The 17,679-nt window shown below is 35.6% G+C and overlaps 1 protein-coding gene across 1 annotated transcript; it reads right to left on the reverse strand.

The window, feature by feature from the left end:
* Positions 1-2,865: 2,865 nt before the first annotated feature.
* LOC123558925 (CUB and sushi domain-containing protein 3-like) lies at positions 2,866-16,449 on the reverse strand. The gene is made up of 17 exons (XM_053544563.1): positions 16,288-16,449; positions 14,943-15,104; positions 14,542-14,709; positions 13,779-13,946; positions 13,264-13,425; positions 12,817-12,981; positions 10,980-11,147; positions 10,240-10,395; positions 9,753-9,923; positions 8,922-9,095; positions 8,376-8,543; positions 7,660-7,821; positions 5,538-5,705; positions 4,862-5,023; positions 4,079-4,255; positions 3,298-3,465; positions 2,866-3,035 (listed from the first exon to the last, which is right to left on the reverse strand). The coding sequence occupies exons 3-17, from the start codon at positions 14,660-14,662 to the stop codon at positions 2,866-2,868; spliced, it is 2,460 nt and encodes an 819-aa protein (XP_053400538.1). The 5' UTR covers positions 14,663-14,709; positions 14,943-15,104; positions 16,288-16,449.
* Between the last annotated feature and the right edge of the window lie 1,230 nt (positions 16,450-17,679).

A 17,679-nucleotide genomic window follows, 5' to 3' on the forward strand; every position in this document is an offset into this window, starting at 1 on the left:
AGTTCAGATGTGCAGGAACTGAACCAAGGGGGCGTTATCACGAGTGGTTAAGTATCTATTCATCTGAAAGATAAATTATACGATAAACCACACCAATGACTTGATAGTTTTCATTCTAACATGTTCACTGAAAAATGTTGATACAAGTTATACTGGACTTCATTTGCCCGAATAGTAATAAACCGGACGTTATGTGGCAATTCGAAGTTACAAATGACGTCCTAATGCTCTCTTACCGGCCCGCACGTCAACCGTTGTTTATCGCATAATATAACAGTTTGAGCTTCCTTTTGTTTAACTGATAATCAAATCAAGCTATGTTAGAATATCATATTTAATATTGCGGATATCAGTATTTTTCAAAAGGCTTGGTTTGAAAGAAAATGATTCAAAAGACGTCCTCTTTCACCGTTTGACGTTCTTATGTCCAGAAATATACACCTACAACAACTTTCGATTATGTTCATCTAATATTCAAAACCTATGGCAACTATTATGAGATAACAATTACCGCAAAAGGAAATAAAAATATTTATCACATGTTTGACGTCGCAGGAGTGTAATAAAGCCATTGAATAAAAATGATAATACACTAGTGTAATAAAGCTTTGACGTCGACGTCATTTATACTATAGGCGACGTCGGTCAAATTGTCTTGTTTATAATTATAGTAAAAGAAAGTCGATTTTTTGATTTTTCGACAAGCAAGGCTAACATGTGATAAAAAGAATATTACATTTGTGACTTTCCATATTGAATTTATCAAACTCGTTGAATAAAATGATAAAATGGTCGGCAGAGCCTCGCATTTCATTATTTTATTCAACTCGTTTGATAAATTCAGTATGAAAAGACACTCATGTAATATCCTCTATATATCATGTTCTTAACAAAAAATGAGGCAGCTGCATTATAACCAAATGGATAACGACTCTAAAACTTGGTGATCACAAGCTATATTTAAGTAAAGTGTCTTTTAAAGGCCATCTCTGTTCCTATCATTTGCATTAAAGATTGGCAAGGGCGACAAGACGATACAAAGACACGAAGATATGCTACAATGGTGCAATTATACAATGTGAGAACACGAAACGCGATATCAGTATATTTCGCATTCAGGTTTTGCATTTTCTCGTCGTATTTTCGCGTGCTCGCGCTGTATTATCGCATTGTCCCCCTTACCAAACGAATTTATTTTTAGTAAACGTCTTATGTTGAACAATTCCTACAGATGTCAAGACGATGCAGAGACGCGAATATATGCTACAATGGTGCGATTTTACGATGTGAAAACGCGAAACGCGATATCAGTATATTTCGCATCCAGGTTTTGCATTTTCTCGTCGTATTTTCGCGTCCTCGCGCTTTATTATCGCATTGTCCCCCTTACCAAACGAATTTATTTTTAGTAAACGTCCTATGTTGAACAATTCCTACAGATGTCAAAGAATAGACGGGTATTTACCAAACGCCGGCAGCTTACTAAATGGATGCTACATACACTACTTGGATTGCGTTTAAATAAAAGAAATATAAAAAAGAAGATGTCTTTTACCGCAGGTCGGCTCCGTTCCGCTCCAAGAACCATCAGTAAGACATAATATGGCGTCATTTCCGACAACATGGTAGCCGGCACTGCAGGTGAAATCCACTCGAGATAATGTTCCGTTTGTAGTTATAGTCACAGATCCACTTGAAGGACTGGACACGGTAGGACAAGGTACTAAATTATATTTAAATACGTTCACGAAATAAACAATGATACTTGATATAGAGAATGTTACATAATAAATCAAAATGGTACTTTATAAAAGCCTGAACATTTTCCTTTAACGCAGATTGAATTAAATTCTATTAAGAACAATGACAAAGTACTGATTTCAAACATACATGCTAGAAAATATTACGAAAAAAGACATTAAAATATGTATAGATTTATACTGCAATCTGGGGGGTCTAAATCCCACGAGCCATCAGTGTTACAGGTTAATGTTGGGTGGCCACTCATAGAACTCCCGGAATCGCACGTGAAAATGGCAGTTGTAACTGTCCCATCGGTGTTTAATTCCATCTGTCCGTTTGTCGGTGTGCTTAGAGTGTCGCATGAATCTAAGTAAAACAATAATTCATGCCGTATTTATAGCTCTGAATAAATAGCTTGCATGATGTAGAGAAAAACTCCAATATTTTAATTTTATATATTATTAAGCAAAACAGAAATCAATATTGATAATTCTTTTGATTGGGTAACACTCTCACACACTGCATATACACAAATATACAGAAATTGTTGTGATCGCCTATGTCTGACGTACTACTTTCTTTTGGAGTGCATATATACATATATGTATGTTATAATTAGGTAAAACAGGTGAGCGTATCAGCCCCCTTGGGCCTCCTTTCATATCTCTCCTCCTTTTTTTTCTTGTAAATAGATATGTTGTTCAAATGATTTTATTAATTCTGTATAAAACACAAAGGCTACACATTATACTTGTTAATTAACTACAATTGAGTAGCCGTTTTCCATTGTTACACGTGATGTTTTATCATGACGTTATATTGTGTGCTATGCTGATGTTTCCCATTATTGTGGGACTTGTGCAGAATGTAAATAAAATCTTGGAAATCTTGGTAAATGTTATACCGACACAGTTATAGTTCATATTTTACATGTCATGGTGGAGGAAGGCACAATTAACCCTCCAGGCATTATTTCAGACATGGTTGGGCACTCAGGTAGACCCTCCGTAATCTAGCTAGATGGCTTCTTCACCAAAAAATAACAGGATTCAAACCCACAGCGGTAAGGGGAACGTGATTCGAACTGGCCATGGAGGCCCCTAATACTGATAAAAGAGAAGTTTATATACCACAAGTTGGTTGAACTCCCGACCACCCGGTTCCATCTGTGCTACATGTTCGGACTGCCGAAACACTGAGGATATATCCAACATCACACGCTAAGGTCAACGTTAAGTTATCATCAGACAATGTCATCGCACCATTCGTTGGTACAGTTGGTAATACACACACTGGAATAGACAAATACAAATATCTTACTGCTATATTGTTTGATACCGGAACGCATAGTTAACATTGCTACAAAAGTTAACCTAAAATATTCTAGGATCGATATATTACTGCTGCAACCGAATCCGAATATTCAAAACTGGGCTATTATGTTTGAAAATACTTCTTTTTAAAATTAGAAACGTATTCAGTTTTTCAGTAATGTAGTATAAGGTCATGTTCCTAGCATTTGTAAAAGTACAATAAGCGGTGATTCATACGTACAACACGACGGTGCAGAAGTTGTCCAAACACCGGAAGTGTCACAAACCGAGCTGTTTTCTCCGACCATATAATAATCTGTTGCGCAATCAAAATATGCTGATGTTGTTAATCCGTCAGTAGATAGTAAAAGAGAGCCACTGCTGGGACTTGACAGGGTGTCACACTCAACTGTAATATGTCAATAATGAACTTATGTACATTGAACTTCTAAACTACACTTTAACAACCAGATGTGTTACATCAAAATAAGTTGTTAATAACAAGTACATCCTCTCCACGGATGTTTTTACATCTCTTTATCCCTGGAACATGAAAATAGTCTATATACTAGTATTCAGAAATCAATGTAAAATTGACGGCTTGGATTAGAAATATTCAACACCCCAAGCGAAATGTCGAACGCACATTGGAGAAGGGAAAATGATTTGAAATCTGCGACCTAATTTAAACCATTTGGTCACAGAGGGCCCCTAACTAAATTACCAAAAATATTTAACCTCAAAAGACAATTGGATCCTAAACATGAAAAGACAGTTAGGCTGTAGGTTTATCAAGTGTAATTAAATTAAAACATTTTTGTCCATTTTGCATTTATCTAAATTGAAAATTGTACGAAATTATCTACGTATGTTGAATAACCTTTTATGCCTTGTTTTAACAAAGAGTGCACACACCTGATATTCTAAAATCTAAAAATAATACCAGATTTAAATTGTTACTTTGTAAAGTTTTTGCTTATATTTTCACCGTCATAAAATACAACAAAAAGTGATTGCTATACCACAAGAGACAATCGCTGTGTTCCATGTTCCGTCATCATCACATGTTGCTGATGTTTCTCCAGTAACGCTGTACAAAGTGTAACCTACGTTACAACTATACGAAAGTTCCGTAACGGTTCCGTTACTGGAATATTCTATGTTTCCATCCAAAAGACTTGGCACAGTATCACATGATACTACAAAAGCGTAAAATTTACGATATAATTAAATAAATGTTCGATAACAGTATCGTAACCGGGACATTGTTTTACTTCCCTCGAGATTCTAGTATTTTACTGGTTTAAAGGTCGTAACATGGCGATCCCTTATTTTCCTGTGGGGGTAAGGCTCAAACAAGTGGTCAAAAAACCCAAATCAATTGTTAGGTTTGTAAAAGACTCTCCGCGGCAATATATGGGGTTGGTATGATAAAACGTGGTGCCGAGTTCCACCTCACCCTGGATTTATCATGTTGGCTACACATATTTTCATGGAGTGTCCGAGGCACTAACAAACATAATAATTAATATTCTGTTTCCGTCCGCAATTGATGGCATATGGTAACATGTAACAATAACTAAAATGAGTCAGGGCATATGAAATGTAACAGTTTAATTCTTTAAATATGAGTAAGATAACGACAAAAACTATACAGAAAACGAACAGACTAAAAGTTGCAGGTACAGTACAATCATGGGAAACCCTAATGCTTCCGAAACTAAATTAAGATTAACCATGAAATTGTAAAGAAAAACATGTTAACTTAAACTGCGACATTGTAGGGTAATAAAAAGTTGACAAACCACAAGATGGTGCAGATCCACTCCATGATTGGCCAGCGTTCTGACAAGTTCTTGTTGCAGCTCCATTTAAGGAATGACCAATGTCACAACTATAAGTTATGGTAAAGCCTTCAACGGAAACTGATATGTTACCATTTGCTGGTGATGCTGGTATCTCACAAACTGAAAGGAAAAAAATCAATTACATTGCTTATAAGACTAAATATGTAACCAACACGAATACATAGGAATAGAATAATTACTGGAAGAAGACACTTAATGTATGAAAACGATGAACCGTAGAAACTGAATGCACACAACACAATTTGCATTTTACTTTGAATTATAAAATGTTTTTTTGTTGACCTGTTTTAGTGAAGGCACAGTAATGCAGGAGTACAGCCTATTGAACATCTTGCCTACAGACTGAGGGCTCTAGCCCTGGTGTGTACGGAATTTTATTTTCTCTCTACAATTCCTTACCAGTACTGCTCAGAAATCCCATGAGCTCTCAACGAGCGTGATGAGAACTTTGAACTACAATTAATGTAAATTAAATATGTTTACTAAACTTCTCAAATTAAATAAAAGCAGCTTTTATTTATAAACACATGATGGTTCTGTCAATTACATATATCTATTCAAAATCTTCATCACAGAAAACATCATCACTGAAACGCAGTACACTAATCCTTACCACAGACAGGGGTTTCGTAGTCCCATGTTCCGTTCTGACCGCAGGTCAACAGGTTTTGACCATTAAGGTAATAACCAGAAACACATGAGAGCAAAGCTTGTGTACTTGTCTCAGTGAAACTCAATGTCATAGTGCCGCTGTCTGGGGTTGTCAATGTTTCACACTTGACTGGAACCAAAGAAAACATATTTATTTAATAAGAAAAGGTCTATACTTGTCTATAACTCTCTGAAATTCCTCAGAAAGGGACATTCTTGTATTACACAATATCAATATAACACCAGGAAATGCAGCTACATGTATGACCCATGTCAATACTTTGTAACTGTCTGTAACAATTGATGTTACATAACTTAATAAAGAATTTATAATCTTGGCAAGAGTCATTAGGTCGAAAATTAAAAAATCAGGATTGTTTTATTCGAGAATATCTGTTAACAAACGGCATAATATTCATTTCTAAAATAAATATTAAGTCTTTAACTATTTCCTACCGTTGTGCATTCTCAGTGGTCATGTTTTACTGAATACTCAAAACAATAAACATGAGTAAAAATCCTGATACATACAAAAGTCAGCAGATATACATGATGATATTACAGTGACAAACATGAAATGGTTAACAGTTAAAGTCTTTATAATATTTGAGAAACGAGTGATACGATGTAACCTTGAAAGTGCACAAGTCATGCCTAAATTTTGCTTTTGTTGGGTGAAAAGTTAAACCGACTCAATTTAGGTTATATGGCGACTTTTCCAGCTTTTGGTGGTGGAGTTAGACCCCAAGTGACACTGCGGGCTTTCTTTCAGACATAGACGGGCACCAAGGTAGGACCAAAGATCTTCCGTGGCATCTTCATATGAAAATTTGTACACCCCAAACGAGGTTTGAACCAAAGTTGGAGAAGGGCAAGTGACTCGAAGCCATAGACTTTAACACCTCGGCCACGGAGGCTCCTTAGTCATAGACTATATAAGGTTGATATTGGTGTTTAAAACATAATTTCCAAATACCCATTAAACAGTTACGATTCAAGACCAATCCAATATTGTTAAGATCTTTTTAGTAGAAATATATAGCTACAATCGCTCGAAATAAAAAAAATTAATTAATTTGTAAAAGAATCTTTTTAGATAAAATACGTTTATATCCATAATGAATACTGAAGAATTAAAGGTAAAGTTGAATAAAACATATGTGTCCAGTAATTTTACCGCAACTGGGTGCCTGATCTGCCCATGCTCCATCTGAACTACAAGTACTGACAGACGTTCCTGTACCGTCAAGGGAATATCCTACGTCACATGTATACGTTGCTATGCTGTTGATACCGTCCGTCGTTATTGTTACAAGTCCATCAGCGGGAGCGGTCAAATCATCACAGCGGACTAAAGAAATGTAAGTATGAAATAAATTGTGGTCTTTCTCAAGTGGTACTTAGTCATTTGATAAAATATGAAAGTCATAGCCATTATATTTTCTTACTTAGTTACTTAGAGACTGACAAAAAGGTGAGGTTTCCTAACTTTGTTTCCCAAAAACATGCTTGGGATATTTCATTTAGTCTTGTAAATTCTGAAAGCCGTAGCTATTGTATTTTTTGACTTAAGAGTACGGAAACCATTTTCAGTGTCTAACGTAACTGTGACCTTAAACTATAGGAATCCTCCTTGAGTCACCATATAAAGTTTGAAAGCAGCAGCCCATGTACTGTCTTACTAAGAGACCAGAAACGGAAAATTCTGACAGACAGATGGACGGACAAACAACTAAATATACGCCCATATTTTTAAAATGCTGGATATAAAAATAATAATTATATGAAAGTGTATGCAATTTGCCATCAAATTGTTGGAAATTCATATAAAAAAATCTTCAGATTAGTTTCTTAGGTATTTTCTGATAAAATGCATTTATATAGGTATCAATGGTTTGTCTGTCTTCTAGAAAAGAAATTTTACCCCAAAGAATGTACGATCCTTAACTGCAACAAATGAATACGTTATTATGCACTAAATGATCATTTTTTGATGTCATGATTAACTTTTATCTTAATTTTTCACAGCTTTACTATCTTCGTAGAAAAATAGTAAAATAATAACGATAAACAATATAATTTACCACAAGATGGTGAAGCATAATCCCATCCCGAACCGTCCTCTTGACACGTGATGTTTGACACGCCATTCATACTGTAGCCACTATCACACGTGTAAAATGCCTTCATTCCATCGAAAGATACAGCCACCGAACCATTTGGTATTGAATCTGGTGTTTCGCATTCTGGAGGTAAATAAAATAGTAAGCAGTAAAATACCTCTCAAATTTGAGAAAACTTTCACTCGTTTGCCTCTCCATTTAAAATATATTTTATACCATATAAAATGGGCAAATATTAGCTTAGTGTTCAGAATCAGGTAGAGTTTTCTTCGTTATACGAGATATATACGTTTCAGTATCTGAAGATTAGTCCTGAAAAATGTTTGCTAAGACAAACACTAAATAATTGTTAACAAAAGCTATATGAAATTCCATGTTCATTTTTTTATATATATTCTTGCATATAAACTACCTTTTCACTGGATCCGCTCATGTATAAACGGGAGGAAAATCGAATATTATCAGGGCAATTCACTTGCTGTTAATACATAATTGTTATTTTTGAAATGCTGTGTAAGTGCCAAAAATATATTCTTGCGTCGTTGTTTACTCTGTGTAACATAATTATGAATTTCTTGAACACATTTATGGCTTTTAAACTTATAAATTAGAACACTATTTTGAATATATCGTCGATAAAATATGTATTTCGCATAGGAATCAATTTCAGTTCTTACTGCAGCGTGGCTCGGTATCGGACCATGTGCCAGTGCTAAGACAAGTCCTCGTGCTGACTCCAACAAGATCGTACCCGGACACACACGAGTATGATGCTGTTGTAAATGTTCCATTTGACGACACTAACGTAGCTCCGCTTGATATATTCGTAAGCTGCTCACAAGATACTGTAACAGAGAAAAGGTTGGGACTAAAACATGCTATTAAAACAAATAAGGGCAATTAATAAATCAATTAGAAATGAACCAAAAATATATCTTATAATTACGGTTTCACAATCAAAAGTGAAAATACACGTCTTATTTGCTTTATAATAGATTTTGAAATAACTTAGAAAGTAATAAAAGTTAAACATAGAAATCTACACAGAATGTTGAGTATTCTTTCCTTTTCTATATCTTAGTAGATTCTAAATTTTAAAATATTTTAAGTTTGTAACTGTACAACATGTTTTTGCAAATAATGTCCAATATCGGATTTTATATCACTTTACATTAGATCTTTTTAAAGCATTTTTGCAACTATTTTAAACTCTATAAACCCACTGCATTCTACATTTGTTGACTCCCACACACCACTCTGGTCACATTCTGACGTCACGATTGTTACGTCATTGACGGTATACCCAACATCGCAAGTAAATGTGGCTATCGTCTGTGAACCATTAGTTGTCAAAGTGACCGCCCCATCGTTTGGAGACTGTATTACGTCGCACAGTTCTGAAATGAATAGCCAGTTAATATACGTTCACAAACCCCACAGTTTTTGGAATTTTACACAACAGTAGGCTTATGGGCAAGGCATATTACGAGGAATTTTATAATTGGCAGAATTAGTATATTTATCTCAATCTGATCATACAAACAGAATCAAATACATTTCTGATTTAAAAAACAACAACACACTGACGTTAATCAGAGAATAAGCTTGTTTTTGTCTTTGTTTTGTTTAAAATCACACGACCATAATTTCAGGTCATATGGCGATATTACAGCTTTGGTGGTAAAAGAAGGTCCTAGGTGTTTCCTGGGCATTAGTTTTGGTATGGGCTGACACCTTGATATAAACAGCGACATTGTGTAAGGTAGCTTGATGGCTTACAGATATCAAATAATTCTAATAAAAGTAATATGTATACGTGAGAAATGTTTGGTTCTTATGACTTGATTTATAAAAAATGTGCACATTGTGATTGTTGGATTTATCTTTAATCATTTAATAATTCAAAGGATTTTGTGTCTTAATGCATAACGTATGAAGTGTTGATAACATTTACAACTACACAGTCTCTGAATTAAATAAATATTTGCAAAACGATTTGTACCTGATGATGCAAACAAACAAAATGCATCAGAAAATATGCAAATTTTACATACGACAATAAGGTGCAGAACCATCCCAAGTTCCATCTGCATTGCATGTGCGTGATGTGAAACCCACAAGAGTATAACCGATGTCACATGCGTGTTGCGCAGTAGTGTTCAAGCCTGATACACTTGTAAATGTGATGCTCCCATCATTAATATCTTGTAAAGACTGACACTCCGCTGGAAAAAATAGACATTTCAGATTCTATCTTTTAACATCTTATATTCTATGTAAGAACTAAATATTGAAATTATATGGTGTAGAATATGAAGTTTATAAACTGATTACACATATAAAATTGTATTTTAGTTCTGCATTATCATGATTACTCGAACATTTTCATACTTAAATACATCTAATTACAGTTTTATTTCTTACCGTTTTGGTAAAAGATTGTGTAATTACTTGTTAACACGTGACAGAAAACTGCCATTATCAATTTAATACAACTTTCAATAATAATAATGATAATAATAATAATAATAATCATTATACCACATGTAGGTGGAGTATTGCTCCAACCAGTTCCATCTTCTTGGCAAACCAACTGAAATTCTCCGCTAAGTGTGTAATTCACTGCGCATGCGTAATAAGCTGTCTGGCCAATCATTGTCAAGTTTCCATTTACTGGATCTGTAAGCTCCTCACAGTCTGCATGTTAAAAAAAGACATACAATTTCAAATTGAAAAAGGTTTTTAAAGGAATTACATTATTGCTTATGTAATGCAAGTTTGTTCTTACTCTTTTTCAGTAAGTTACTGAAATTGTATTGTTTACTTTGCTTGTATATAGTTTAACTTATTGTATGGTTAATAACCAGAACTATAGCCCGAGGTCCGAACGACCGAAGGTAAATAGCTTGAAACGCAAGTAATTTTGGCCTTTTATTACATGACATCAAAAATAAATTTTCATAATTTTTCTCTTCCAGTTTTGACTTTAATCATACGAAATTTTATGTTGAACTATAGACCGTTTATAGACACAAACCATTAGCCAGCGATTTATATAAGAAGTCGTGTAATAATATTTATTAATACTGTCGTTTTTACCTGTTGTTAATATACTTTTACTTAGATTAGTACAACACACTGGTAAAGGTGATATGTGCAATTCGTATTTGCACACAATACTGAAAAAATGTTATTATTTTGTATATAAGTTTACAACTTTACAAGTAATACGAGCTATGAACATATTTTAATTATAATATTAATCTAGGGAAACACCATACCACACTGAGCAGCTTGGCCGTCCCAAGACCCATCCTCTTGGCAGGTTCTTGTTGCAACTCCACTTAGCGTGTACCCACTATTGCATGTGTACTCTGCTACAGATACTGTTCCATTGCTGGTTACTGACACATTGCCACTAGCCGGTGATATCAGCGCATCACATGACACTGCCAAAACAGATATTAGAAAATTCCTCAGTCTGTTTTGCTCAAACATTATTATTATTATTATACCAGATTTATATAGCGCCCTTTTAATGATAAACGGTGTCACCCCGGTATAGAAGTACTTCCGGGTCGTTGTATCCTAGTAAGTAGTTCTTTGAAATTTTGAAGTTCCAAATTTAACGCTATCCCTACTTTAACATGTTATATTCCAAATGTATTTATTGATACTGTGTACATTTTTTGTCAATTCTGATGTCTTTAACAGTTGTTTTATGTGTGTTTTTCAGGATTACATTTCTGTGCGGAAGGATTAAAAAACTACACCAGACTAGTGGCCATGACAGATGTCAGTGGGAAATTTAAACATGGACTAGATACTTTGATGTGTAGCAAAAAAGTTCATCGTTGATGGTGGTGTTTTTCTGTGATATATTGACTGGGATGACATATTGATATTGACCATGTCCAAAAGTGCTAAAGCCTTGTTTTACTATACAGCAAAGAAGGAGAAATTGTACCGGGCCGACACCAAACACGTTTAAAGGCGGCGCTTTACATATAGCAAACGCAGCCACACAGGGCGCGAAATTCATCCTCTACTAGTACAGACACAGAGCGATCTGACCAGAGGGACAGAGTGAGATAAAGCCCCCAGAACAGACAGAGAGAACAGAACAGAGAGAGATACAGGCCTGTCCGGCTAACTTAGCCTAGCTCTTTGCGGATAGACAGTCTGGTTCTTTAACGTGCCCGGTGTATAGCACCGATACACGCGAAGCCGTCTTTCCTGGGAAGAACCAGTACAAGCCTCTTAGTCAGGTGGGGGACACTCAAGAGCATCTCAGAAATTTCCAGTTCCTGGACCGGGATTCGAACCCCAGACCTCTGGATTGGCAGTCAAGCGTGTTACCACTAGACCACCGGCCCACCCATGACATTCACAAAATTATATATAGAATACCCATTTCCTTCTGAAATTGTTATGATGTTTAAACCATGAATCGTAATGATTTCTTTTTGGCTTCTTCTCCGTATATGATGTCATTGTATTTCCTATCCAGTTATTTCAGTCACCACTTCCTCATTTGTTATCAGACTTGATAAAGCATTGTTTGGTTACCTTTTGCAAAAAGTAAAATGTTTGCTGAGGAGCAGATACTGAAATAACCTTAATCATATTGAATATCAGTATCTCTGTCTGTAGAAGTTGTCTCCCCTATCATATGATATGTACTATCTGAAATTACCTCCCCTGTCATAGTGTATTAAGGGAGACAATTATAAGAAATACTAATCAAAATGTGTTGTTGTTCTTCATATCCTGATTGCTCTATATTCTGAAATTACCTCCCATGTCATAGTGCAACCAGGGAGAACCATGATAAATACTGACCACAATTTGTTGCTGATGTTGTCTATATCCAAGTTTTTCTATACTCTGAAATTACCTCTCCTATCATGGTACAGCCAGAGAGACAACTGTGATAAATACTTATCCCAAGTTGCTCCTCTTGCTGTTCATATGCCAGTGTTACTTCATAATGTGTAAAAGGAGACAACTATTACCACAAGCTGTTGCTGTTGGTGTCCATTCCCAGTGGTATTTAAGAATTAAGTTACCTCTCCTATCTTAAGGTTTTCTCAGAAGACAACTATCATAAATAATTACCACAAGTTGCTGCTGTTGGTGTCCATATCCCAGTTGTACTACATTCAGAAGTTACCTCCCCTATCATAGTGTATCCAGGGAGACAACTAAAACTTGCAGTTGTTTGCGTTCCATTTGTAGAAAGTGTGATATTGGCGCCAGAAGAAGGCACATCTGTACATGTTACTGTAGAAACGCAAATATGTACTATCAGTGAATATTCTGGACTACTATGGTTCTACATAATGGCGTATTTCTTTCGGCGTCCTGGTTATATAATTCTGAACATTACATTTTCAGATAAGTTTTTATAAAATGTTTCTATATATTATGCTGAAGTTAAAAATTTTGTACAATTTGAACTTTTATATGTCCGCAAAACATTTAATAAAGTAATTGCGAATAATGAAGCCAACGTCTTAAATAAAAAAAAACTAAATATTCTTGAATTCTTTAAAACAGTTATACCACATGATGGAACGTCTCCGGTCCAGGAAGTACTGTCTAACTGACAGTCACGTGTTCTTTCTCCATCCATTGTATACCCAACATCACACGTGTAAGAAGCAAGCATTCCTGTGTCGTCCACCGTAACCTGGCCAAAGGCTGGTGCCTCCGGATCTTCACATACTATGAATTTAATTGACATAGTCATTTTAATGTATATTTAAACATATTGGAGTAATGATATTTTGCCTTATATTTCGTATTAAATGCATACAATGCAAGGATTTTCCTATTTTTCGATAGCTTCATACAAAGGTTTTGGTCCAGTTACCTTGCAAATACTATACGTCTATAGTGAAACGGTTGAAGAAAAATAAAAATAACATTAGCTCTTGTAAATGTTAAGAGGAATTTGTGTATTTTGACTCCCATTTTACAAAAAAATGCCTGAAAATGACGTCATCACTCTAAATATTTTGACCACATCACCAGAGAATTCCAAGCTACAGCCCATTTTCTGTTTCCGAAAAACTTACTACAAGTCGGTTCCACAGAATCCCAAGAACTATTTGTCAAACAAGAGAGCAGGTCATCTCCCAACACCTTGTATCCGTCTGTACATGCAAACTGTGCATACGTATTCATGCCATCAGTCGATAGAGTTATATTTCCAAGTGAGGGACTGGTAAGGGATTGGCAAGCAACTTAAAAGGAATTCAAAAGTCAAGAGATAATAACTTCTTGGACAACAGAGACTAAAACAAATAAAACATGTCAGGTTACAGTGATTCAGATGTTTTGCAATGCTTCAAGGACAATCAGAGATTGCTGATTTTATTTACTTTTATTTAGGAAGGAGAACAAGTAAAACCTGCTTCTAAATTGCTTAAAGGTCCAATACTAAGGAAAGTGAACATTTTAATTTCTTTTAAAAAGCACAGAAACTATTTCATTTTATTGGAAAATGAAAGCTGGTATGTAGAAATTCGAAATAAATCGCAGTATATGTACAATTATTTTTCTATGAAGTATGAAGAAAGTTAAAAAGACCTGGGTGTCATTCTGTCGATTCATTGAAATTTCAACACAATACACATACATTTCTTTGAGTTCCAAAGACCTTCTGTAAATTTTGACCTGCCAATCTTCATTATTTAGTGTCTTGCAGAAGTCTATGCACTGGCTATGAAAAAAATTGCCAACTCACTTTCCCTTAGTAATGGACCTTTAACTTTTTCTTCTGAATGGTGTTATGAGAACAGAACTTTGTCAATAAAATCAGTGTAAGTCCTTGCTTACCGCATGTTGGCATTACGTCACTCCAAGTGCCATCGGTTTGACATGTGACATTGTTGGCCCCTAGAAGACTGTATCCTACGTCACACGCAAATATGGCGGCTGTAGTGTAACTTTCCTGCATCAAAGTTACATTACCATTGGTAAGATCACCTAGAACTGTGCACGTTTCTGGAATGTATAAAAGATGTTAGTTACTGTAAGCCTACATTTGTGACATCTGAAAGAAACTTAAGCATCGCCAGAATGCAACATCTTTAAATTGAGTAGAGGTCTACTTCCTTCTTCAAACTGATGAAAACGGATTCAGGAGTGTTTCTTTAGTTAGAAATACAGAATCTACGTATCATTAAGCCGATAAACTTGTTTAATTTTTATCTGGCTGAGTCCATTACTGTATTTACCACAAATTGGGTCAGTTCCGTTCCAAGCGTTGCCGTCCGTTTGACACCATCTATACTGATTGCCTGTGAGAACATAGCCTATGTCGCACGTGTATGTTACTGTGCTGCCGTCTGCTGAAACGCTGGCAGATCCGTGATCCGGGTCACTAGGTGCTTCACATTCTTAATAGATTATACATATATATCAGTCAACGGCCCGAAGTTATAAATTCATGAGCTCTAGGATTTTCTCCGCGAAGAATTATCTTTAAACAAGGAAGATATGTAAAACTTTGAAGGGAAACATTTTACAAGGTTATATCACGAAGTATAATTATTTTCATCACGATATAATCATTTTATGTGAAAGTAAGTCTAACAGCTATGAACCACATTTATACAAATCATTGATTTCAAGGCTTTTACAAGCAAACAAATATTAAACTATTTAAGAGAAGTATTTTAGGGGAAAATATGTCTTGATTTCTTTCGAATTACACCGAACAAATAATTTGATAAAATAAGCGTGTTTAATGCAGTATTTTTTGTAAATATGTGTGTACATTTGGGTTCAAATGCAAACGAATCCTTTGTGGTCGTACCGTTTTATGGAAGAATTTATTTTCATAATAGGTACAGTTCGCGTCATCGTATGTCTTTCGATATCTGGTTCGCTAATGAGTCACGAAATAAGTTTAAGACAAAACGATTTATATATTTATATCTTAGCTACTTATCACAGATGTTTAGACGAGTAAAGGGATTTAGTAAGCGGAAGAATTCTTTCCGCGGGGATAAAGTACGGGATGGCAAGAAGGAACGGTCAATGAGTGTCACCAGCGGGATATAGAAGTCTTTGGACCGTGGCGGAATATTCAAGTCAACTGATTTGCCGCAACTAGTCTTACCAGGTGATATCACTTAGTAGGTATTATTCTTTAAGGGTTTGGGTTAATTACTTCCCCTTATCTAGATTAACATTCCTTCTAGAATGCAGAACTATGCAACGAGGTAAACCAATGCATCTCTTGCAAACATTTTAGGGCGTGAGTATTATTTTAGCTATCAAAACAGTTACTTTCCTGTGCGTCTGTGATTATAACAGTCATAGACATATGTCTTTATGGATATTGCGATCGTAAACAGTCAAAAGCCATATTGCGCATTTATGGGTAAGTGCGATTGTGAACGAAATGAGTGCAAGGTAAAGGTTGGCATGAATTGGCTTTGAGTTGAGCTTGGATGATAGAGAGTGTAAAATAAGGGAAAAAAAAGAAGTACACGACTTAATCATTAATGGAAAGAGTATAAATTTCAAATTCACAGACGTATGAATTTATAATAAAACAGAGATGCAACTACTTACTGCAAGTAGGGGGCTGTCCCGTCCACGTGTTATTTCCCTGACAAATTCTCTCCGGATCACCATACAGAGCATACCCAGCGTCGCACGTGTAATACGCGGTGGTGGTCGCACCGTTAGTCTCTATAGAAACGGTCCCGCCGTCCGGAGAATCGAGCACAGGACAGGTATCTGAGAGAACGGTTTCATTAACAGTCTAACACTTTAAAGCATGGACATTTTTTTTTGTATTATCTTACTACATCATTTTAAGTTGATAACCAAATCGAACGTAAATAATTGGCTATAAACATCTTTTAGTTGTCCAATGTATTTTATTGTTGATGTTTAATAAGTTCAAAGTGTCTTGTTCCTCAACATATGAGCCGTGACATGAGAAAACCAACATAGTGGGTTTGCGACCAGCATGGATCCAGACCAGCCTGCGCATCCGCGCAGTCTGGTCAGGATCCATGCTGTTCGCTTGCAAAGCCTAATGCAATTAGAGAAACCGTTAGCGAACAGCATGGATCCTGACAAGACTGCGCGGATGTGCAGGCTGGTCTGGATCCATGCTGGTCGCAAAGCCACTATGTTGGTTTTCCCATGGCACGGCTCATATATTGATTTTTAAATGAAAATAACCGTCCCAAAGCACACGGATATAATCTATAAACGACGGATTAATCATGAATACTGTAAATACAAAACAGCTTAATTCATAAAAATCAATTAGTTGTATGTTTTTTACCATCATCTCTTACTATAAAGATATAAATGGTGACTTTGAGAAAATGCCATATTTAATTAGATGATTGCTCGAGGCTGATAAGAATACCTTTGCTTTAATGTGGTTTCTTGCAAATTTAGGTTAAATACTTACAGCAAGTTTCTGAAAATGAGAAAAAAAAGAGATAATATTTTAAGTACACAATTTTGGAGGAAACTTAACATTTAATGGAATCTGCTGAAATTGGATAATATTGCAGTCCTATTGTGAAGAGTACACTGGATAGCAAACAGTCTTGCAATCTATGAATGAAAAAGCGTATTTTCAAATCAGATAAAGGGTTTTATTGAACCAGAGCTACATAATATAATGCATTTAGGAAGGATTGAACTTACCAACTTCTTCCCGTAAACATTGTCCTCAAACGTTTAAAACAAAGTTTTCGCCCCATTCAAGCAAAAGGTACCAAATGCTGATAATTAAAGAAGGTTATGGTACCTTTTTGCAATAAGAGGACGAAATTTAATCATTTATTCAGTAATGATAGATCGGTGTTCTAAATGTTTACCGTATGTTGATGTTATTGAAGTCAGTGCTCCAATGTCAGACCGAGCGGGATCAGACTGACTTGTGTCCACAGGGTAGCTAGATGATGTTTGACCGTGTCTACAGTATCCAGGGGCAAC

The sequence above is a fragment of the Mercenaria mercenaria genome, chromosome 5 (assembly GCF_021730395.1).
Source record: "Mercenaria mercenaria strain notata chromosome 5, MADL_Memer_1, whole genome shotgun sequence".
Lineage (NCBI taxonomy): Eukaryota > Metazoa > Mollusca > Bivalvia > Venerida > Veneridae > Mercenaria > Mercenaria mercenaria.